We start from the raw sequence: 24,374 nt of genomic DNA, 5'->3' as shown, positions 1-24,374 counted from the left end.
CCGCTTGATTTTCTGCTGCTGATTCGTAGCTTTGGGGCTGTTCTCTCCACAAAGTGCCGGGAGCAGCTTAAGCTCAGGGTTAGGTGCGTGCTCTCGATGCCGCCTTTGCTCTGCGTGGGGAGCACAAAGGGACAGCTTCTCTGCCCCAAAGCAGGGGTTGAGGGGCTCCTGGTGCCTGGTTTCTTCCCTCCTTGCTCTGAGATGAGCTGCGGTTGCTGCCTCTTAATTTAACAAAAAGTAGAGGTGGATTATTTATTTATTTATTTATTTTTTCCGGGAGAAGCCGGCGGGTTAATGAGTAGACGGTATCTGCGGCGTGCTCTCGCCAGCGTGCCCAGGGTGCCTGGGCTCAGCTCCAGCCGCCCCGCTGCGGGGCAGAGGGCAGCGCTGATTAAACATTTACCCGCGGGAGCTCCCTTGGAAATCAAGATAAAGAACGGATGAAACCAGAAAAATTTGAGGAGGGGAACATGGCAGTGCTTCCTCTCGGCTGCCCTGCGTGTCATGTCTTGAGTGGGGTTTTCTCTCCCGGTGTCGATTCGTTTTAGAAAAGCAACTGCAGAAAACTAATGAGAACTCAGATTCCTTTTGGTTAGTCCTTGGTATCAGCCTCCAGCTGCTGCTCTTTCTAAAAGGTATCATTATCATATTCTTAAGCTGAGCTTTATTCTGCTTCCTCGAATGATATTAATGTTAGAAGAACATTTTATTTATAGGGAGAAAATATGGAAAGTTTAGCTGTCCCCTGACTCCGTAATGCTCACAGCTTTCCGGCCAGTGGACGTTTGTTTCCTTTTTATTCTCTCCCTCTCTCATCTTGCGTGGGCTTTTGCCAAATGTATTATTATGCACAGTGAATTATTTCACCAGATGTAGCTGTAATACACATTGTGAGCTTTTGGCAGTCCTTTAAATTTATTAGTGTATTCTCCCCGCTTGTCGACTGGTCTGATTTTCAGGGCAGTGCTTCTCCCCGCTGTGCTGAACCCTCCCTGGGCTGGCGGGGCACTGGGGTTGGGACTCCACGTGTCTCCTGCCTGCCTGCGACCTGCTCGGCACAGCCTTTAGGCTGAACATTTCCCTAAGCTAAGCTAGCTCACGGTGCGCGCGCTGAGCCGCAGAGTTGCTTGGATGGGTCTGCGGTTTGAAACAGTCCCGGCTCTGATGGAAAGTCATCCCCGCAGAGACCGGGAGAACTCATTGCACCTCAGAGGGTTGTGCTAAGCTCAGCCCTGTGCAAGGAGCTTTGCTGGGGGTGGGGAGAGCCTCGGGGCCAGCCGGTGTGGGTGTAAGGGAGGTGGCCGTGGGGTGCAATTTAACCCCATCCTCCTGGGCGTGTGCTCGGCCAGGGGCTATAAATGTCCCTCCCGCCCCGGGTCTGCTCGTGGCATTGGGGCCAATATCCCAGCGGGCTGCAAACTGGGGGAAGCTCTATTCTAGCGAAGGGCACCGAGAGTGCGTTAAGTGCAGGAAACCTTCCAGTTAATTAGGCAAATCATTTGAAGCTGCCATTTCAAGGCAAGAGGAATAACGGCTGGAAAGGGAAAAACGGAGGCTTGTATCCATCCATCCCTCTTTTATTAAAGGTAGTGCCAAGACAGTGACTGTCACAGCCAGTGCCAGGGAGAGGCCTGACCAAAAACCCTGTTTCGCAGGAGTCCGCCTCGCCTGTGGCACATTGAGACACGCAGGTACTTTTTCTTTTCTATTTTCTTTGTCTCCGAGGGCACTGATGAGGAACTACGTGCTACAGTAAAGAAAATCAGTAAGGAGAGGTAAACAGCACTGAACTCTTCAGCTGTGGCTGCAGCATGTGCGAAAGCTCGGTGCAATCGCATTAGGGCACCTCGCTGCTTTGTTTCCTGTCTGGCATCACTGGAGGGACCTGGTACCTGTGGGATTATTTTTTTTCCAAAATCTGATTCATCCTCCGTACGCTTCTGAAAACTCCCGTTCCCATCGGCTCGCCGCTAGATTAGGCTGTCTGGGCAGCTTACACGGCAGCTTACACGGCATCACGCTGCTGACCACTAATATGAAATATAATTGGAGCAATTCAAACCTCTGCCCCAAGGGTTGGTTCTTTACATCATGCACTACCCTGTGAAAGTAATAAAGTCAGTGAAAGGGGTTATTCAAGAGAAATTGTCAGTGTTTAATAAATCGTGCAATTAAATGCAATAAAACCTCAGTATGCTATTCATCTGTTCTGCCTTAACACTTAAGGCTGGGGCTTTTTTCAGAATAACGAAGTTCTGTCCTAGATAATTTTTTCCAATTTCCTCATTAGACAGGTTCTCGTGAAGCCTTACAGTTCTCCGCACTGAACTAAGCTGCCAGAGTAGTGCACCTAATGTAATCATGGCATATAAAAAGTTATAGAGCAGTTCAAGGACTTAAGTAGCTCGTAAATTTTTCTTCATATTTTCTCCCTAGTTCAGTTCAGGGCTGAATTTAAGCCATGGCATTGCAGGCAAAAATTGTGGTCTCCTTTCTCCAGCATGGGACAGTGAGACGCCTGGGGACAAAGGCCTGAAACAAAACGTTCTTTAAGTGGCCTTTTAAACTGTGCTGTCACTGATTAGCTCTCTTTGTTCAAAATCGTGTATAACCTGGGGCCTGGTAACTGTACGGGAAAGGAATCGAGTGTGTTAGCCCGTATTCATCACCGGGACTAGGAGATGCTCTTGCTGTCCTTGTGTGCTGTGCATTTGGTTGTATGTCCTCTGCTTCCTGGGCTGGGAATATTGGTAAGGGGAGAAGCATCCGAAGAGCCATGGGGACCCAGAGCTGAACCAACACGGTGGAGGAAAAAGGTTTTGTCCCAGGGGTCATTTGGAGCCCATCAAGGTGCTTCAAGGTGTTTGGTGCTTCTCTTCCCATGGTGGAGTTTTCTAAAGGAGGCAGGGGATGGACTGGGGATCTCCGGAGCAGCACCGACCTCTCCCCTGGCTCATGCTTGTGTACTGAAAATAAAGTGCAGCCTTCCTACCCCGCAGGTGCATAAGCGGTATGGCAGCACCTCTGCTGGGAAGCTCTAACGTTCATTTTAGTGTTTGCCGGGTGCTCCCGAGGGAGATTCTCCAACACTGGGTGACGGTGGGGAGCAGGAGCCGTCGCCGCTGGTCCCGCTGGCTCTGCTTGGTTGCGTTTCCATGCTCTGCTCCTGTGTTTTCCCTCGTCTTAGCTCTGTTGCCTTTATCAGAAGTGATTTGTGAGCCTTTGGAGGATCCTTTGAATGAGCTAATTCTCCTCTCCCGCTTTTAAATTTTCACCAGGCTCTGCATATCCTTGGTGACCAGGGTGGAGTCTGCGGCCTCTTTCTCTCTGAAACAATCATGATCGTATAAATTGCCTCTTGCCACCTCTGAAAGCAGATGTTCTGTGCTCTCCTCTCTTCCCCCTCCCAGGACGGTATGACTGATTTCAGAGCCTTGCAAGCAAAATTTCAAAATGACTCCAACTTGGCCAACAAGCTGGTGCAGCCGCGCAAGAAGCCTCCCACTGAAATCCCTCCCGAGCTGGGCTCTGGAGGTAACGCCGTGTCCAGCCCTCTGCCCCTGAGTAAGAGAGAAGTGATAACACGAAAACACAAGGATGAAGCTGCCCATCCTGCCTCCCAACCCTCTGCGCTCACCCAGTGCAACCCCTTGGCGTGGCCTCGAGCCAAGCTGGGTTACGCGGAGCCGGCGGGGCACAACAAAGAGCACAAAGGCAACGTCTCGGAGAAAGGACTGAGCTCTCCCAAGAACGGCCCAGAGAAACCTCTGCCATCCTATTGCACTGACCGGCATGGATTGTCCCGAACAGCTCCAGAGGACCCTCCGCTCCCAAATTCTTTCCACCGTGCCCGACAGATCTGGGAAAACACTTTATGCTGCAGGGAGAAAGCAAGCGCAATGCTCCCGGCCCAACAGGCAGCAAACTCATACGTGCACCCTTGCCCAAAGCGGGGGGTGACGCGTGCTCGGGCTGCCTCGGGCGGCAGCAGGATGCGGTGCTCTGGAAGCGAGCCCACACCGGACTTGCCGGCCCAGAAGAAGGATGCTCTGCGCGGCAGCGGGCCGGCTCTTCCCCAGGCTCGCAGCGGGCACAGGGGCTCTGATGAAGCTGCTGCCGAGAGCGTGGCGGCGACCGCGTTCTACCAGCCGGGCTATCGTGCACCAAGAGAGCGACCGCAGCACCAGAGAGGTACGGTAAGCTATACTCTTAACATATATACACGCATATGAGCATATATGTGTATAGGTGCTCTGAAAGTGCAGGATACAGCAGCTGGAGAGAAAAGCTGTTATGAGTTGGGACTCTTAAACAAGAGGCCAAACTGGCCCATTGGAGTGCTCCCTTCCTTCCCTGGAGGTCCCGGAGATAAAAAATGGGCCTCAAACTGCTGCTGAGCTCGGGTAAGGGGAGAGCTCCCCATCTCCAGCAAGTTTTTTTTTAAAACTGACTTTAAGAAATTGCCCGAATTTTGAGAGTAGGTTGGAGGGTGCGGACAGGGGAGTATCTGTAGTTTTGGTCTGCTTTGGTCTTTCGCAATTACAAGGTAAATGGGACTACGCCCTGCTATTTGGTTTTCACACAGGAATATAAAGGCTTGGCTTTTCTGCAAAGACAGTTTACTTCAAATTAAAATGGCTTAAACCCGACACCCCCCACCCCCCCTTCCCAGCTTTGCAAAAGGTCATATTTGAGCTTGGGGAGCATGTTCTCCTTGCAATATTTCTTAGAGAAACTGGTGCTAGGAAACTCAAATGCCGCGAAGTTCCCCTTGCTAGCATCACGCCGAGTGACGGGGCGGTGAAAAGATTAAGTCTTTGTTTACCCTGGAAAGCTACCTCGCTCGCAGTGTGTATGGAAAACTGCTATGCCACTAAATCCTGGCAGATTAAAATGTTATCGGTACAGAAAATTAGGCTAGTATTTTATAATCCAGAGGAAGGGAGCTGTCGAGAGCTGAGGCCCCAACATGGTTAACTTTGTAAAAATCTGTAAAAATGGACATTTCCATTTATTTTTCCATTCTGGTAACACGGTAAGAGCCCTGCTGTGTAACGGGGAGGCTGAAATTGGGAGGAAGCAGAGATGGTTCGAAATGTCTGTATAACAGCTAATGATCCTACATGGGTTTTTGCTTAAATGAGGGCTAATTGCTGCCTGTCCTTGTGCTTCTCTGGAGCAGAATCGGAGCCTCCCTTCTGCCAGCCTGGAGCAGGAAAATGCTATCACAGCCCCGGGAGCAAGTGGCCAAGAATTAAACCTCTCCCTTCAGCTGAATCCCTGGGTCCTGCCCCTGGGAAGCCTGCAAGACCCCCGAAGTTTGATCTCGGTGCTTTCCGAAGCGCCGTGCCTTCAGTCCGCAGAGGAAATGAAACAAGTAAGAGATTTCTACTCTTTCTCCCCAAACCTGTTCTGCAGAAAATGAATAACTTGCAGTTTATTGACATCTATAAAGCCACAATTCCAAGCACATGGAAATAAGACGTTGTTACTTGTGTCTAACATCTTCCTCAAACATTAAAAAGAGCCCAACAGTGTCAGCGAGACTGATTTTTGCTCTTAATCTGGAGAAGGGATCTGGTTTTCCAGGTTGGACGTCATCCCCCATGCAGAAACCCGCTTTCCTGCTAACTGCAGCGCGTTGCGAGCGGTTTACAGCCGGCTGTAAAGCAGCAGCAGCTGCCTACGGGGCGAGCCGATCTTTATCACTCCGCTTCAAGGGGAAATGCCTTGACTCTGCAGCACGCAACTGTGGGAAGGCACAACAACATCGGAAGAAAGCGGGCTGCTAATCCCCCCCTTCTGTTTTAAATACAACCGAGGGCAACGTCGTTAAATGTTCCAACATCAAGAAACGCAAAAGTTCGGTTTCCCACAATAAACCCCTCTTGATGTTGCATAATAGAATATTCTGGCCTGCTTACTAAGCTGCTAAATGGTGTTTCTTTATAGATACAGGCTTAATTATAGCCAGATCTTTAGGCACAACTTTTGCCGAATTCAAAGGGAGCTGCTTTTCTAGGAAGGGCTCGGCTAAACTCTCTTTGGCTTTGCTGTGCCAGTGCTTATTGGTCTGCCCCGGCCTTGATAAGAATAAGAGGGAAGGAGAGGTTTTCACTGAAACTCTTTTCTAACCTACTTGCCTTTTCTAAATATATTAATTTGACGGAGGAAACTAGTTACATTTGTATGTCATCATCTCCATGCTCTCTCAATGTTGCCCAATTATTGATCTCTAGAAAGCCTGAGGTTGTTGCCTGGAAACATGCGGTAATGACATATTAACATAGCCATATCCCCAGTTTCTGCTGGCAATCTTATTTCACGCCTGCTTTGTGTGCGGCATGCTGCCTCCAGGAAGGGCCAGCCCCGTCACCCCTCCCGGGCGCTGCAGCCTGTGTTCTGTAGGAGAGCGGTCTTGCCTTCAAACGCTAATCCTCTGTGTGTTTGTGTGCAGCTGCTGACGAAGAGGATTACTTGACCTTGGAAAGGTGAGCGTGTGGCGAGGCGACGTGCGGCTCGTAGGTGGTGGGAGCGTCCCCATCCTGTGACGCTGAAGCATCCCCGTGCAGCCTGGAGGGAACGTCCCGGTCCCAGAGGCAGCGGCTTGCTCCAGGGATTGTGTGAACCTGCATGGGAAGCTCAAAGTTGGCTGGGATGACCTTCTCCTAAAGCAGCATCCCTGGCTGGGATGACCTTCATCTATCCCTATTTTTCTCCTCTGGGCTTTTCGAGCAGCGTGGAGAGCCCTGCCCGTGTGTCATTAGGTCTGGTTTAGCTGGTCGGAGGGAAACCACTGCTGGCTCTTTTGTTGCACCCACCCACTGCGTGTTTTTCCCTTCCTGTTTTCCGTGTACTCAAGCGTGGTGTTTTTAGAAAAGCGATGCTTTTGAGAACTGTTGCTGAAACAAAGCCCTGGCATAACCAGGAGGTGTTGGGGTGTTTTTTGCCAGCAGCGGAGGAGCTTGCCCTGCTGGGTGTTTGTGCAGCCAGCACAGCCGGGGTACAGGAGCCTCTGCCTCCCACTCCCCATCCCCAGGACTTCAGCTGTCTCCAGATGCTGAAGTGAGATTTTTATTAAGTGGTGGTGCAAACCTGCTCACCAGAGTACGTGAGCTGATCGGTTCAGCTTCTGATACCACAAGTGTCTGAAAGAGCTCAAAAATCTTACACGCGCATTTTTTTTTTTTTTAATACAAGGGGATCCTGACTTTTTCTGCTACGTCTCTGACTTGTCATGAGTGGTTGCGTAGTGGTCCTGGTTTTGTGCCGTAAGACCAGCAAAAGTGGAGAAAAATATTCATACACATGTTTTGTCTTAGGTGCATGAATATACAGCTGGAAAATGGGAAACAGAATGGCTGAACCAAAGCAAAAAGACACGAATTCTTAAAATACTTTCTGTGCCCAAACAATGAATTCTTGCAGCTAACGACACAGCAAGTTGTGCTTTTCACATCATGAGCTGTTCCTGCCAGCATTGGCTGGTGTTTTGTTTAACTTTTAACCTGTACTTGTCAGAAGAGAAGTGGTCGAAAAATAACCAGCTCCCAAGCTGTCACGCACCACAAGGAAGCTGTCCTCGTAATATATTGCAGCAAGACTAGCTATCTTGCTCTAACTCTTGTGATACGGTCTTTACAATAGGTCACTTGTTAAATATTAACCATGTGATAACTGGGGAAATGAATTAAAACAACTCCAGCATAAAAGCAACATCATGTGGTTTTGGGGAGCGAAATTCCCTTCCCTGAAGCCCAGAAGTGGGAGCCCCACCTGTAATGAAGTCTGGTCTCTTAGAGACCCTGGTGTAGTTGTGTGTTCCAACTAATCTTGAGCTCTGGTTCCTTGTTTGGGGATAAACACTCTGCTTTCACTGATGCTAGTCAGGGATCCATCAACCCAGTTGTATTTCAGGTCCGATGTAGCACTGTGGTATACATGAAGGGCTGTGTGATGGCCAGCCAAGTTCCCAGGATGCTATTTTACCCCAGGGTTGGGCTGGGGAAGCGAAGGGTAGGGTTTTTTCCTGGTCTCCTCTTCCTCAAGCGATGGTAGTGGGGACAAAATACCTGCTTGTGGTATTAATGCAATGCGTATATGTGTGTGCCCTTCAGTGGGACCTACGTGTCCAAAACACGCTGTGGGACCAGCAACCCGGCAGGTACTGGTCCCGATGCTGGGGGGCTGCAGGGGAGAGCAGGGGACTAGGGCAGCCTTTGGCCTTAGCACAAGCTTCGGCTTGACTTTAGGTGGTGTTTCTTACTCTGATTTCACTACTGTTAAAATGCACCTTGAGTTTCTTGTTCCTCTTGTTCTGGTTTGCAACAGCTACTTAGTCCGTACTCTGTTGACGCTGAGTTGTGACAGTAGGGTGACTCAAGGATAACCAAACCCGCCCTGAGTTTTATTATAGACTTACTGTTAAAAGATGGAAGTTCTCACTATAGCTCTTGAGCACTGATGCTCTTTCGCCATCCTAGCCTGTCCCCCGCATGTCTTGCAAGCTGCATCTTGTGCATTTGCTGCTTCCCGGTACCCTCCTGAGCTGCTGAAACCTCCGCTGCCATGGGCGGAGGGGAAGCCTCGGGGCTTTGCCTGGGTGCTCCGGGAAGGCTTGGATTTCTCTCTGCATCTATTCCCAAATGATGCTAATTTGAATTTCCGGAGGAGGAAAGGAAAAAGGAGAATGAGGAGATGGGGACTGGGCTGGGAAGCCCAATACTTGAGGCTGTGCAGTGCTGGGGCTGTGATGCCTGGTCTCCTCCTACGGCTGGTACGTGCCGCTCGCCGTGTTGGCGTGGAGCATGCCACTTGATAAGCTCAGGAGCAGGACCTTTAATTGTACCCTCCGATATCCGTATTTTCCCCTTCCTGTTTCCTTAAGTGAGAAACAGCATGCCAAACAGTGCAACGGGGTTGTTATTAATTTTAAAGTAGCTGTAGTAGGTTTGAAAAATGCCGCCCTCCAATTTCCTTGGACTTCTTGTTCTGTTTCTACTTGAGGGATTGCTGTAGGCAGAAGACCATAATCCCACGATGAAGTCCCCTGACGTGCTTTGAGCCCTATAAATGCAGCCTGTCCTCCCAAAGGAAAAGCAGCGGGAGTGTGGAGTTGCGGGGAGACTCAGCCCAGCCCTGTGTCTGGCATGGGTCTCCTCTCCCTCTGAGGAATTCCTGATTTCGCTTTGCTTTCTTGTAGGCTCGGTATCAAAGCGCTTGAATTCCTTGTCCTTAAGATGAATATATTTTTTTTTTCAGGCTTCTAAAAGGGCCAGAAAAAAAAAAAATCTCTTCTCTCTTTTTCTCTCATCTTTTCAGCGCTCGACTTGAAGAGCAGTATAATTACGAAGAAACCCCGACGTACCTGAATCAGTCTGAGGACACCACAACCTTGTGTGTCATTGAAGGTACTTTGCGAGGCAAGACTGCTAGGTGAATTATATGCGATCTGGGATAGAGCCTTTAAAAAAGGAAATCATATAGTTTCTTCAAGCTGAGAAAAGCAGCCGTGCATTGGTCGGGGTGACCAAAAATGACTGTCTGTGTTGTCCCTCTGTGCACCGTCACTGTATGAGGACTTGGGGGCACAGACAAAAAAGAAGTTAGCATTTTGGTGGTGAGATGGTGCTTACAGTAAAACTGCAGTGGGGGAAAGTCATGAGACACTACCCATGTAGAAGAGAAAGAAAAGAAGATAGTGAGGCAAGATCTTCTTGGGAATGGGGTTTTTTTCAGGGTACAGAGCTTTTCCATCTCCACCACTACTTCCCAGTATAATTTTCTCTATATCAGAGTTGCCACTGCTCTGTTTTACTTTTTTCAGTTTTCCCTTTTTGGGGAGGTTAGTTTCTGCCTTGTGCGTTAGTTTTCTCTCCCATTGGAACAGGAGCCAAGCAACTTCCCTGGGGGGACCCACCACAGCCCTTTTGGGTTTGCCCCAAGGGCTACGAAAACTCTGGCCAGCCAAGCTCGATGCTGCAGTCCTCTGAATGTAAGCCAACGTTCAAATAGCAAATTGAAGGACCCTAGCCAGTAGGACACGGTGAATGGACCATGGTGAATCTATGCCTGGATGCTGAGCATGTGGGCTGAGGATGGGTTTTGCCACTTAAAGTGCAGTGACTTTCACATGGAATAAAAAGTAATACTCGTTCACAAATATCTTTTGTAGTACCTAAGGCAGAGCCTCAAGAACACACGGTAAGTCTCCTCACAGCTGGCTTTGATCTTTTCGGCTTGACTGTACCATACATATCGTGCTTTCCTATCTTAGAAATTTTTAATATCTGTATTTCTTATCTGCCGAGTATTTCTTTATGTGTCTTGTCTGTGAAGACTCTCAAAAAATAAATAAGAAATTGAAGAGGGGACACGAAGACTAATGAGGTTTCCAAACACACTAGGGGAGAGAGTCAGTTCTCTCTCGACTTCCTCTGCAAACACGTAAGGAAGTGGTAACACCATCTGGACTTTGGTGGTAGACCAAGTAAGTGTCAACCACTGATATCAAGATCATGAATTCTTGGAGGAAAAATCCACTGAATTGTTCTGGAATTTCCTGTCAAAGGTGGGCTGGTGCTGGTAATCCCTCTGCGAAGGCATAAAAGCAAAATTGAACCAGGTTCAATTTTGCCCTTGTAAGCGAGGACAACTGTGTGGGCACGACTGTCTGGGTTTTCATCCCCTGCTGCAGGTATATATCTGCTGCAAACTATGGCCTGACTCTTTCCATTTTACCCTGGCTACAAAGGGGGTGGCAGTTCACCTTGGCAGGGGAGATATCCTGCAGTGAAGGCAGGACAGTGCATTGCACAGGGCAGGAACTGCTACAGCTGTCCCTAGAGAAGACCTGCTTGGCTGCATGGCTGAGCTCCCGGCGGGTAGCTGGGCTGAGAGAACATGTCACCTTGTGCCAGGAGATGATCATGGACTGGCTATCGGTTCTGGCTCTGCTAAAAGAGGGGAAACTACTCTTTGGAAAACATCGAACTCCACTTTCAAGGCCTGACTTGCAAAGCAATCAAATTGTCCAAGAAATAGCACAGATTTCCAAATGCACTTATCTGTGCATGATTTACAGAGGGGTTCTCTGGCTCGGCTCTAGTCTTATTTTATGGTAGGTTGGAAAATCTTTATTTATTAAAAAAAACTTCCTCCTCTTCTGTACGCTCTCCAACCTGTAATTGCTTTCATTCTGACCAGTAGCTTCATTGGCCTGATCCCTTGCACTGTTACATTATCCCTGTATAGTTTGTCAATATGTGTATCCCCTGTGCTGCAAAGTAGAGGAAATATCCTTGTCTGATGACTATTCCAAATGTAAAATGCTTCTGGGCTTTCTAAAGAAATATTTCTATAATACTAGATGACAGTTGAGGCCTTGTATAAAAGCTTGAATGTTGAAAAAAGCACAGTGGCTGAAGGCTTTCCTCTTCTTTATTCTAGAAACAGAAGACTTTTGTCTTTGCCAAATCCAGGTAATTTCCTTTCCTTTCTCTCAAGCTTCTTCTAACCCCACAACTAACTCAGGTTAGGGTTAGAATATTGTAACACTCAGTAAATAGAAAGAAATTTCATATGCTTCGTGACCAGGACAATGTAGATGGTGATGCTCTTCTGTGTCAGCACTCATGGTGTCTAAGATTGTTTTCATTCTAAAGCATACCTGGAGGGGAGATTTTCTTCTCTCCTCTGGCACACAAGAAAATACAGTGTCTTCTCCTACTGAAACCTGAACTCTTTCGGTATAAGAAGGGAAAGGTATTGAGGATCTCAAACTGGGACATTCAGTTCCAGGTCCAAAGCTGTGTGGTAAGGCAACGTCCACACTGAATTTCACCCTATAAATGTCACATTTCAAACTCCTTGAGGGTATAATTACTGTCACTGGCTGAAGGCTGGTTTTTTGATGGGGCTTGAAGAATCATGTGATAAAAGGGGGTCACTTCAGTGGGAAATGTTGTGATGCTGGAAAAAAGGTACCAAGTTCTGCCTCCTGTTGCTGTATCTTCTTCCCTAAATCGCAATATAGTATGGTGAGAGGCACATCTTGTGAGCCAGGTACCCCCACCGGCAAGTGGATCTAGCTTGTCCATTCCTGCTACTAGAAAACAACCTTCTTAGTTTGTCTCTTTTCCAAGAGTGATTGCTATTACCCCAAGTAACCAGCGGCCTTTAGATTTGGATTTGCCCTCACTTTTAGTTCTGGCAGTCTTTTTGGTATCTACCTCATTCCAAGGGAAAATGAGCTGCTTATTTGGGCACAGTCATAAAGCAATCTGTTTGACTAAAGTGTCTCTGTCCTGAGATCTCTCTCATTTCTGAAATTTTCAGTTCTGGAAGAGCTATAATAGGGTACGGAAAAGAGGAAAAACCAAGTCTTGAAAGAGAGAAACAGGAAGCAAAGAAAATTTTCAAGGTATTGTATCCTTGAGATTACTGTTCACAATTACTGTAGGATGTCTCTTCTCCTTCTATCCTCCCGCACTTCGGGAAACAGTTGAAATTTGAGTCCTTAATCACGTGGTTTTTTCTGCCTTTTCTTTTGCCTGCTCATTGCTCAACTGCTACTGCCTAAAAGGCAGGTAGTGCTGCCAAGCGGCACCTATGTCTGTCAGAAATCCCTGATGGAAAAGGGCGTGAAACCGTTTGAAGTCCACAGAAAGATAACTTACATTCTTATAGATGTATATATGTAAGTTATATTAACTTACAATAGAAAGCTGTTTCTAAAGACTGTATTGACCAAACCAAATGTCTGATCTCAGACAGGTGGAAATGAATACGTATCTCCCACTAGCCAAGCCAAGGAAGGTGGTAGAGGTGGGATGAAGGTGCCGCAAGTGAAGGAGGATGTGACCAGCACCCAGACTGCAAAGCATCCTACCCCACAAGGGCTGGCAAAAGACGGAGCAGAGCTCTGTGAGTATCTCATTGCGCTGTTGAGTGTTTCCTCAATCCTCAGTCCCATCTGTTGCCCAAATGTCTCTTCCATATGGGAAATAACGTTAAATTTGGATGCAACTCTTGAAACAATTTAGTTAAACCAGGGCAAAAGGTTGCATGCGCATTTGTATTCTGGTCTGAATCATTTATTTTGGCTTTGCAAATAGCTTCCTAAGTTGGTTAACCATCTGCATAACTCAAACCGAGGTGTTTGTTTTTCTAGCAGATTGCCTTTATCCGAGAGAGCTGAAATCCATCTCCTCTGCTTCTCAGAATTTATTGAGTCTCAGAAAAGGTTTTGGCTAAGGCTTGTCGTAGAAATACACATGAACAGGATGAGAGCCTGAAGTCTCCCCTTGTCCCTTATTAAGATGGATGATGGCTCCTTGCTCCATCTTCTTAGTAGTTCCAGTGAGCCTTTTGGGCTCCTCCTGTCACGAGGCTCTGAGACAGCGCCCGGAGCTGGTGTTATATACCTTAAACCCAGTCATGTCTCCGCTGTAAACGCTGTTTTGCAACTTCAGGTATACGTGTGCATGGGCTCTATTCTGCAAAGGCTTACTCCTGCCTCTGCAAGCCGTTAGTGTGATATGGCAGCATTTCAAAGATGAAAGAGAGAAAAGTAGCTCTGCTGGGCTCTGTGGACAGACCAGGAGTGTGAAGGAGAAAGTGTAAATTGACTGTGGCTGTGGTTGTTGTTATTGGTGTGGTCCTCAGGGTTTGGGGTTTTTTTATTATTTTAAATCACTTCATAATAATTTTCTGGTTTGGTTGGTGTCTGGTTTTGTATGAAATCTCGCTGGTTTGCTTGACCTTTGAACAGCTGGAGGTAGTTTCTGTTGGGAATTTTTTTAAAAGTACTCATGGTGAGCCTCCTGCTCTTGCTTCATCAGAGAGGCTGATTCAGAGAATTGTTTGGTTCCCACCTCCCATCCTTTTCTTCTTCATGGGGGTTTGAATGTTTTGCAGAAATTTTGGTCATTAACTAGACCATATTGTGGTGGTGCATGTTTCTGCTGAGACCTACTGCATGCACCCGTGTTCATTTAGAAACACTATCTGCTTTTATTTGTGTGGCTGCATTTCTACATTACTCCAACTATCTTAAACCAGTTTTAAGGATTTAATATTGCCACTTAACAGAGTTCTCCTATTGCCACTTAACAGAGTTCTCCAGTAATAATCTTTTTCTAACCTCATGAGGTGCTACTCTCGTGCTTCGTTCCAGCCCTTTGTGAAATACATCTCTGGGATACTCTCCCTCCTTGTCTCCTTTCCGAGATGTGGATTTACAAGTGTATTCCCAATCGACCGGCTCGTTATTTGGATCTTAGCATCTCCACCAACCATGCTAAGCCCTCCCTTCAATCACTTCTCCAAACATCCACGAATAGTCTCTTGGGATGTTTTCTGGTGAGGAGGATTTGGGTCAGAGCTGCCACAATTGAGAATATGGATAGACATTTTAATTTTTTTAAACATAAAATATTTGAAAACTTTAAAAGGTTTTAAAGCTAAATGTTTTAAAACTTAAAAACTTTTAAAATTCTTTGCTTTTCTTTCTCAAAGCGGCTCAGAGCAGAGACTTTCCCGGACTCCTGAAATGGAAAGTATGTCTGTAGGCTCTTATTTGTTGTGGCATCAACTGTTACCCTCAACAGTTGTCCTGGCCCTGAGAGAAGGTCCTCAGGAAAGCTTCTAAAGCAAAGGCCCTTTCTCATTTCCAGTGCGCTTTGTGTATGTTGGTGTTCCAAAGCCAAGGGTAGAAAGAACAGCCTTGAACCAAAACACCTGGCCGTCTCTGCAGGCACCAGAGGATATATATGATGACGTTGAGGAAATGCAAGATAGACTGTGAGTATGGACCTGGGCTCTTCACAACGGCTGTGTCTATGACACGTCTTTTAAAAACTGCGCTGCAGCACGTCCCCATGTAACACTTTTGTCTTCTAGCAGCCACGCCTCAGATGACTCAAGTTCGTTTGCTTCAGCCAGCAGTAAGTGCAGCGCATGGGGAAGCTCGAACGGGAGCTGCTTTTAATTTGGGGTGGTCCCTGGGAGATTATGTGAATAGCTTCATTTAACTTTCAACATCCATAGTGTCTCCTTCTGGCCTGGTTGCTCTAAATTCCCATTAAAACCAGTGGGGAGCAATACACGTGTCTAGCATGGAATCCATTTGAGCAACCTCAAAACCTCTGTAAGAGTAAAATGTAAGGGCCTGGGTGCAATTTGTCTAGCAAACCTCACCTCATCACTACTGAACGTGGTTTGTGATAATGGCATGCCTTGGTTTTAAGTTTCAGGAAACAGCTACGAAGAAACATATGAAGATGTTGAGATTGAGGGTGATAATCCAGCAAAAACAGAGTAAGTTGCAATTCTTTAGCCTGTATTTTGAAATACTGACCTTGATCTCCCATGCCAGGTACCGGCTGAAAGCCTTTTTTTTCCTAATGCAACTGCAGAAAAGTTGTTGTATGGGTGGGTTTCTTCCACCTCTTCCTCCCTCCTTCCCCTTTGGCTGATACTTAGGGAGAAAAAATAGTTACCAAAATTAAATCCCTAAGCAGTGAGGCCTTTCTATTAGAGCTTGTAGCACTCTCCATCCATTGGAAGGACTCCCCTTACAGACCTCTCCCTGCATAAAACACACAGGACAGTCTTGCTAGCTTCTTGATCAAAAGCGTTGCTCATCTGTAGCTAAGAAATGGCACCTTTTCTGGGTGCCAAAGTACGTAATGCTCGAGGGACAAATGGGGACATTGTCCCCAGAAAAAGGGACAAAATGCTCACCTTTCAGATCACAGAAGGTCGGAAAGCTGAAAAGAGCCCAGGCTGACATGCTGTAACTAACTTGCAACCTGCTCTTTTTTATATAGCTTCTCGAGGTATTTGCTTCCACAGGGTGTGTTATAAAAGCAATGAGTTTTGTAGCCTCAGGTTTATACGTTGCCTGGGCTTCCCAAATGGATTAAGAGGTGAAACGTGAAGTTAGTTGTGTTTTTCCTTATTAGCTTTGTGTGGTTCCCTACCCTCACGCAGTAAAAGATTTCCTGCCTCCCTTTGTAAGAAATAGAGACAGCCTTTGGGAACGGCATATGGGCTGGGGATGCTGCACACAATTGCTTCGAGTGCATCTGGTGGCTCTCTTCTAAGGAGCGGTGTGGGAGGAATAATAAGGTGTTGCTGTACATCTGCTTTTCCCTTACGGATGTGAGACTTGTACTGGCTTGCATCTGGATTCAGGTCTAGCTTATGCGCGCGCGTAGAGCCCGTGTGTGTCGGGGAGGGGAAAAAGGTATGGGAAACCTGAAACCCTGGAGGCGACTGGGCACTCATTAAAAGGTGAAAGTGTCATTTCTCTGCAAATTGTCCCTGGGAATTGAGTGGTGGAGGTGCACGAGCTTCTCGGGCCAGAGGGTGGTGTGCTGGCATCTGCACCTGGCTCCCGGACCGACCGTGCATGCCCCCCACCCACCGGGAAGCGTACCCAAGCCTCTTCTGCGCCTCTCTGCCCATGGGCGCTCAACAGCGGCAGAAATTAAACCTTATTGCTAATTCACAGAGGAGCAGTGCATCTTGCTGGGTTTGCGAGGGAATTTCATGACAAAGCTAGGGTTGGGACCAAATTCACTGGGTTCAGAGGTCAGTATCTTAATCCCCAAACCAGTCTTTATGTAATCTTTCTGTTGATCCCACATGCAAGATTAGGTGTGCTGATACACATAAAGTATTTTTAAAAGTACTTGCGCACGGGTAATGTCCCCATGTGAGGATCTTGGTTCTTCACAGATATGTTATTAGAAAATTGCTGTGTAGCTTTGCAACCCCCCGTAAGCTTCAGAGAGGAGTGTAGGTAGTGGAATGTCCTTCTCAAGAGCGTACACGACAGAAACGTGTGATGAAAGGTGACACAGACAGATGCTCCTGATGTCCTCCTTTAATGTACACTGCAGGCTTCTGGGGAATTTTTGTCCCTCTCATCAGGAATTTCTACTCCAAATAAACCTGGATCATTCTGTAGTGGTTGGGTCAGAGGAGGACAACTTCAATTCACACAGTAAAGTTTAAAGCTAAGCAAAGATTTGAGCTTGGACGTTGTAATTAAGCACCTTTTGCAGTGTTGGGGCCTATCCCATTGAATCCATCATTCATCTGCATGATGCTGTTAAGGCTTAAAACTTACTGCTGAGCTGAGGTCTAAGGTCTGCTCACCTTCTTTACCTGCTTCAGGATCTCTGGGGCTACGAGTATTGCAACTCTCACATACTTCAGCGCCTAGTGCCTCTAATTTAAAATCTGTTTCTCTTTTGGACAGAACAGAAAAACAAAAGAGATTTGGAAGCTTGTTTAAGATAGAAAAGTTGAAGCTGAAGAATACCAGGTTCAAGGAAAACTTAAGGTAAGAAAACGTTGGTTGTCCAACCCCTTCCCCCTCCAAACCTGAGCATTCATATTTGCAATAATTTGAGAGCAGGAGGTCTAGGGGTAAGGAATACAGCTTTATTGGGAAAGGTGTGCCAAAAGTGCTTCTGTCAACTCATTAGGAGCTGCTAGGGCAGATGTGGCCAATGGGCCATCTATGCAGCTTCTCCGAAGTGTCTGGCATCAGGAATCTACAGGAGCTGGTCCTACAGCAGCGTCCAAGTCTTCATAGGCTTTCTGCTGCCTTCGGTAGCTTTCTGATACCTCAGCATGATGCAGGTACACAAGGGAATGTAGAAATGTGATACCTGCTGCCTAGACCTGTGGGCCAGGATTAGCAGGACTTGCTGATGGGGCTCTTAAGGGTTGAGGATTTTTTATTCCAAGTACCATTTATAGTCAAGCTGGCAACAGCATCTACTGAAGAAGTTTACTGTTGAGTCTGTAGTAACAAGTTAGGACAGAGGATATTGTAGAACCTCCTGTGGTGCCCTTTTGGGTACTCTTACTTTAATATTCAAAACCCTGGTTAAGGGTCCATGGAAACTGCCTTTTCCTCAAGTGCACAGTAGCTGCCTGCAGAACCTGTCCTCCACTGCTGCCAGCATATGCCTCACCCTGGGCACAGTGCCTGAAGTCCAGGAAAATGCCGCTTTTTCTTATTTCTTTGGAAATTCCAGGTCAACCCTTTCCTCTTTTATATGAGGAAGGTTCGTTTTACTTAAAAACCTTCTCACACTAGGTGCTCTGCCATGTCAGTGGCTCCTTCCTGCATTACTGGGGGGAAGGAGCCACCAGGTTTCATGCCATTCTCCCGTCACGTAGAACCCTTAAAGCTCCCACAAGCATCTTGGATACCTCCAATCATTGCCACATTTAAATTCCTGGGCAAGCCATGATATTGGCAGACGACCAGGAGGGAATTACTACTGACCACAGTTACCAACTGTCCATCCACCTTCTAGCTATTGGGAAGGGCTGTAGGGGTGGGCAGGAGGAGGGTGCTTCTGCCAATTTGGACTGTTCGTTGGATGCAATGTAGACCTTTCATAACCTGCTTGATGGACACAGGGCTCTTGCTGCTGCCAGAGGATGAAGGTGCTTATTTAGCAGGGGACGTAATTCTGGCAAATGCTGTTGGTGTCACAGAGCCCGTGCACCTAGACATGCCTCCATCACTTCAGCAGCAAGCGCCGCGTGCTGCCAGCGTGTCGGTGCTCGTGGCTTTTTGGGCAATGCTGATGTGCGAACTTGTTTCTAAAAGCCTCTTTCTATCCGCAGATTGTTTTCCATTTCGGTACCAAATTTAGGTAAGCAACATACATGTATCTGGCTCTTGGGGATTTGTGTGCGTGTACGAAGAGCAAACGAATTGCACAATGGAAAATCAACTTTAGGCATTGTGCCTTTCTCAAAATCATGCAATGTGGCAGTGTTAACTTTGAAGATTTTATAGAGATTTGTGCTTCATTTGAGGGTGGGTTTTTTGCTTTTTTTTGGGCGGTTTTCTTTGAAGAGGAGCATTCCTCTTGCAGATCTGAATATATTTAGGAAGGCAATGGGTGAAGCAGTCCACGCTGGGCCACTGCTTCCAGGCTGGCAGTGGTGGTTAACAGCCGACTGCGCTCGCTCCGGCAGCTCTCTCTGAAACTTTGCTGCTTATCGCTGCCTGCTGGAGGGACAAGTTCATGCCTTGTGTAAATGGGGGTGCAGGCAAAAACTGTTCCCGCTAATCGAGCCTTGAGAAGGTACTGGAGTGAACATACCCGTGTCCTTGGGATGGAAACCCTGCCCGGGCTGGCTGCAGTGTGAAGCTGGGGCTTTGCTGCTGCTCCTGCTCCATCCCTGGAGCTGGATGGCTAAACCCATCCAGAAAACTGCCCATAAACACAACTAACCAACCCAAGCATCCTGCCTTGTGCTGGAGTTTTGCCTGGTTTTTGGAGCCCCGAGGATCTTCCTTCTGCGTTGCCTTGGCCCCTTTGGGTTGAGTGACTAGCAGCAGCCCCGGTTTTCCTCTGCAGTACATGGCTTTGAGTGCCAGGCTCAGAATGACATCTAATAATTTTCTCTGCCGCATTTTGGTTGACAGCGGCTGTTGCCCAGGAGGACACTGTGTACGACGATGTCGAGGTGGGGCAGAGAGAGCCAAGGTGAGGAGGGTGCCCTCTCCTGGGGCTGGCCTCGGGCCAAGGAGATGTTCCTCTTGGCACAAACCCGTGCCCTGGGGAGCCTGCGGTACTACAAGCCACCGAGGGTCATGAGCTGGTCGGGACTCAGTCCTCTGGAGACAGTCCAGGTGCCCTCTCCATGTGTGTTTCATTTGGCAAGTAGCATCCCGCAAAATGTTTCTTCAATGTTACCTAGTTAGTGCCAGAGACGTGAAAAGGAGAGAGCTGCTCCCTGAAACACATGAAAATTCAGATAGTTTTCCTAAGGAAGGAAAACTCCAGCTCCCAGACTCGATAATCAGCCCCGTCCTGGCAAGCTCCTTGTCAGAAAAATTACTTTTAATAGGAACAGCATGTCTGGATGTCTTGCTGCCAGATGATTGTGGCGGCAGTGCGTGCTGGTATAAATTGCAGCAAGTGTTTGCGTTTCAGTGGTGGTTGTGGGGTGAGGCAGAGAGAAAAATCACGACTTTGTAGGTACATGGGTTTGGGGAGGGGGCACCGTCTGCTGGAAAAAACTTGAATTTCTACGTGGCACTTTCCCCTCCTCTCAGAGAGAAGGACACCAAGTACAAAACCTGGATGCCAAAATTTCTGATGGCGAAAGAGGATAAGGACCAAAGGAAAAGCAACAATGATGTGGAAAGGTCTTGATTTCCATTCTGTGTTTTCCCGCGTTGTCTAACTTTGTACGCGCATCTCTCGAGTCGTTTGCAGAGGCAAGAGGCCCCTGATTGTGCAGACATTTTTGCGTTGGGTCCTTTCCCTTTGAACCCAGCTTTCAGGAAACTTTACAGAAAGTATCTTGAGGGCAAAACAAACTCTTGGATCTGAGCTGTATGCAAGGGGGGGATACCCTGAGGGTCTCATCCTGACGTTGTATCATGTCTTCCCATTTAGCTGAGACAAAAAGGTGTTACTTGCTATGTATTTGGCTGCTTTTCTGCCATGCCCAGTCCCATTCCTTCTTTAATCGTGCTTTGATTAAATATTTGATCTCCGTGGATCAGCTATTGCTGTTTTGGCAAGAGCACTGTGTTTAGAAGCCCGGTACACAGCGTAGTAATTGCCTGCGGGTTCTTGCCCTTACTTTAAAGTATTGATTTCTTGAGTCTTCTTTTTCCAGTTGGGTTTATTGCATTGCCTCTTGCCGTACCATTTGTGCATAAAAGCAAAAATAAAACTTTTTGTTACCAGTGCTGAAAAAAATTCGCCTGGAAGTAGGAGTTTTCATTTCCCTTTTAGATCAGAAAAATGTCCATTGCAATGAGCTTTTTTATGACCCAATACCTGGGACTCCAAACAAATGCAAATCAGAGATCTATTTTCTAGGTTCTCGCCACAGAGCTCCTGCATGGGGTTGCTCAAACACCACTTGTTGTGTTGTGCAAAGCCATGTGTATAATTTTACAGCCTGTCAGGAAGCCGATGCAATTTCATCCGTTCCTTAGAGATCGCAGGTCCTGCAGGCTGAGACTGCCGAGGAGGAATCTCTTTCACAGCTTAGAAGTCCCTAATTTCAGCTCTCGTTTCCCCTCCTCTTAAGTGCGTGAAAGTTAGCCAAGGGTGAATAATTTATTGCAAGTGGGTGTTTCTGTTTGTTTGGTTGGGTTTTTTCTTGTCTTAGTTTTAAAATGAATGCCACAGCTGGAATTTCATGTACAAACCAGAAAGAGTGGCATCTCCATACCCAGGGAATGCCCTAGCATGAATGGCCATTGCTCCCCTTAAGCCAGTTATAAGAGCTTGTTTTTCACTTTACAGTGCCATATAAATGTCTGCTTGGGTGACTTTCTCCTCCATGTGCTAAAAAAGCAACAAAAATCTGGAGAGCTGTGTCAAGCCCCACTTCCATAAATGACTCCGGATGAGAGTTATCTGGGGACCCTTTATGTTTGAATATAAATAAAACCAGAAGGAGACAAATTGCTGGGGGAAAAGTGAATTGTTGACTTCTATAAAAACACGACTGATTTGAAACACTTGATAGAGAGTTTGTTTGTTCCCACACTGCTTACAGAGAAAACAGTTATTCCAAAGGGAGATACAAAATGGCTCAAGTTATGGCTCACCAACAGATTCGAGTTGTATATTCATCCTTTTATGAAAAATAGCAATGTGAACAGCATGCTTTGCTCTTCCAAGAGCCCATTGCAGACAAGGCTGGAGTTAGGCTCTGGGTTGCATTTCCCAGCGTGCTGGGGTTATTTAAATGGAGGTCAGAACTGTGTGTGTCTCTCTCGATGCAGAAATACCTTCAAAGTCAAGAAGGGCAATGCCGAAAAAAGCAAGAAGATGGAAAAAGAAGAGAAGTTTTTTAGAGAAACATTTAAGGTACGTGTCTATATTTAGGGAATTAGCTGTGTCAGAGGAGGAAAGCAGCTACGTGTCATGCTTAAAAGACACGCGGTGGAAAGCTGTTGGTCCTTAGCTATGCTGGGAGAGATGTCCAACTGACCTGCTGCTTTCTCCCCTAACCTGGGATCTTCATCAGGGCGGTTGCTGGGTTTTGTCCCCCCTCTTCAACCCCAAACAAAGCCTCACAACCCATCCTGAAACCTCTTCTTTCTGTCCCTCCTCACCACCCTTAAAGACATCGCCCATGAGTGCAGAATAACTCATGCTTTTATTTCTTCTCTGCAGTACGACAAGGAGATCAATGTCATCAACACAGCCACTGCCGAGTGCTCCGTCCCCAGTAAGAGGAGAGTTGATCTCCCGGTCACAGCTGGAGAACAGCTGGATGTCATCGATGTTACGGAGGGCAACGCAGTGATTTGCCGCAATTCGGAGGGCAGATGTAAGTTTGCAGAAAGTCTCTGGCACGGGTGGTCACTTTGCAAGCCAGTGTTGAAGGGCAAATCGGCTTTGCAAGCAACAGTATGTTCTTTGTGCTTAGCCACTGTGACTTTATTTGCTCAGGAGTTTACCAATTTACTTCTTTTTTTTCTCCTTTCTCTCAGATGGGTATGTTCTACTGCAGCACTTGAACTTCAGGTAAACCCAGTTTTTATTTATTATGATGCATATTTTCTTATCCTTCGTGTGTAAAGATATCTGAGATCTGGAGAAATGTACTTAAAACTTCTGAAGGCAGGGGAAGGTTAATGTAAACAGCCAGTATTAAATATTAAGTAAGTATTTCCAGTTTGAGTCTGCTATTCTGCTGTTACACAGGTTTCCAGTCCAACTGCAGCTAAAAAAAGCCCCGTCCAGCCCTGACTTGTATAAATTGGAGATTCTTGACTTGCCTTCAGATAAGCCATATTAATTCACATCTGCTGCAAACATGGGCCACTCGGTGTGCCTTGCCTTGCCAAAACACACCCTTAAATCCCCTGCTGCAATATCATTTCCTTGCATGCTCATGCATAATTGATACAAACGAACCTCCTATTGCCCAGGTGCCCATTGCTGTGAAACTTTCTTTTTTTTGAGGCAGACGGTACTAACCGCCCGAAGAGCTGCTCTCCCCCGGAGCATCCCTGAAGGTCTCTTGTGCTTCCCACATCCGTGAGAGTCCACGTTGGTCAACTGCGGAGAGCTGATGCAAATGTAAATAAAGTTTTATTTTTTACATTTACACTGTTAAACAAGCAAGAGACATTTCCTTTTTTTGTCTGCTATTTAGAGCGTGTCTTCACTGATTATCTCAGCATTAGTTCTTTTCAGTATTTCTCTCTTTATGGAGTACCTTGTTGGTCAGCTCTGAAATAGCCATAACATTTCTGCGTTTGCATGAAAAAAATTGTGCAGTTTAGCTGCTCCATCTCGTTACTGCCTGTTTTCGGTGCTGGAATTACAAGAGTCCCCAAAAGCTTTGCTCTTTAAAAAGCAAACCACATAAATATGAACTGGGTTTGGTCTTGACAAAAGTATCGGGACGAGAAGCATGTACTGGTTAAATATGTAAACTGGTGGAAAACTTGACTCATTTCTTTCCAAAAAACATTAAAAAGGAGTTCATAAAGCATTCAGTCAAAATTTACTTTATTTTTGTAAGCTAACTTAGGCATCCCAGATATGCCAAGGCTGGCTTCTGGCTCCCCCGACTCGCCGCGGCAGGCAGTTACCAACAGTTGCTCCTGTGTTTGGGCTGTTCTCCGCTGTGGGCCTGGAGGATGATTGCTTATTTTAAGAAAAATGCTCCTAAATGTAGGAAGAGAAATATAAATTGCTAATGGCTTCTCCTCGGTGTAGCCAGTGGATACCTTTTCAAAAGCAGAAAAATGTGGATGGGGTTTTTGCATGGCTTTGGATGAAAAAAAACCCCTTAAATATGACTGTAGCGTATAGCTTCTGCTCCTCCCTGGCACATTTTAAGAGCCCGTATCAGTTTGCTCATAAATATCCTAAAAATGTAGATGGTTTAATTAGAAATTATTAAACGTTCCAGGCTTAAGAAAACACAGCAAAATAAAAGCACTGTTTGCCACACAACCATTTCAAAGCTGGCATAGAAGACATCAGAAAAAACAGAGCAAATATTTAACATTTACTTTTAAGTCTATATAGGCATTCTTATTTATTTTACCATGTGGTTACTATTAAGTGCATTGGCCTGCATCCATCCTTGCCATAAGAAAATAAATAAAACAATCCCCTGTAAGCATGCGCAGCTTTGCAGGCTTGCCAGCCCAAATATTTAGACTTCTCTAGCGGAGATGGAGAGTTCAGGGAGCTGAAGCGCGTGTTTGGCTTCAGAGCAGGCTGGGACGTGCGCTATGTCCTTCACCTACAGATTTGCGGGGAATTATGCCGATGGAAGTTGTGGAGACCGTTTACCTGGGGGGCTTTTTTCCATGGCAACGTTTAGGATTGATCCTG

At 46.7% G+C, this 24,374-nt stretch overlaps 1 protein-coding gene across 1 annotated transcript; it reads left to right on the top strand.

The window, feature by feature from the left end:
• The first annotated feature begins 440 nt into the window (after positions 1-440).
• FYB2 (FYN binding protein 2) lies at positions 441-22,548 on the top strand. The gene is made up of 19 exons (XM_075509167.1): positions 441-518; positions 3,411-4,191; positions 5,183-5,377; positions 6,458-6,491; positions 9,322-9,410; positions 10,175-10,203; positions 11,449-11,480; positions 12,337-12,421; positions 12,771-12,924; positions 14,676-14,802; positions 14,902-14,945; positions 15,249-15,318; positions 17,270-17,353; positions 18,658-18,686; positions 19,469-19,529; positions 20,102-20,194; positions 21,797-21,881; positions 22,191-22,347; positions 22,511-22,548. Exons 1-19 carry the CDS (start codon positions 441-443, stop codon positions 22,546-22,548), a joined length of 2,265 nt encoding a protein of 754 aa, XP_075365282.1.
• The last annotated feature ends 1,826 nt before the right edge of the window (positions 22,549-24,374 follow it).

This window comes from Mycteria americana, chromosome 7 (genome assembly GCF_035582795.1).
Source record: "Mycteria americana isolate JAX WOST 10 ecotype Jacksonville Zoo and Gardens chromosome 7, USCA_MyAme_1.0, whole genome shotgun sequence".
Lineage (NCBI taxonomy): Eukaryota > Metazoa > Chordata > Aves > Ciconiiformes > Ciconiidae > Mycteria > Mycteria americana.
The sequence above is the reverse complement of the archived record's forward strand: the minus strand, read 5'-3'. Positions and strand labels throughout refer to the sequence as shown.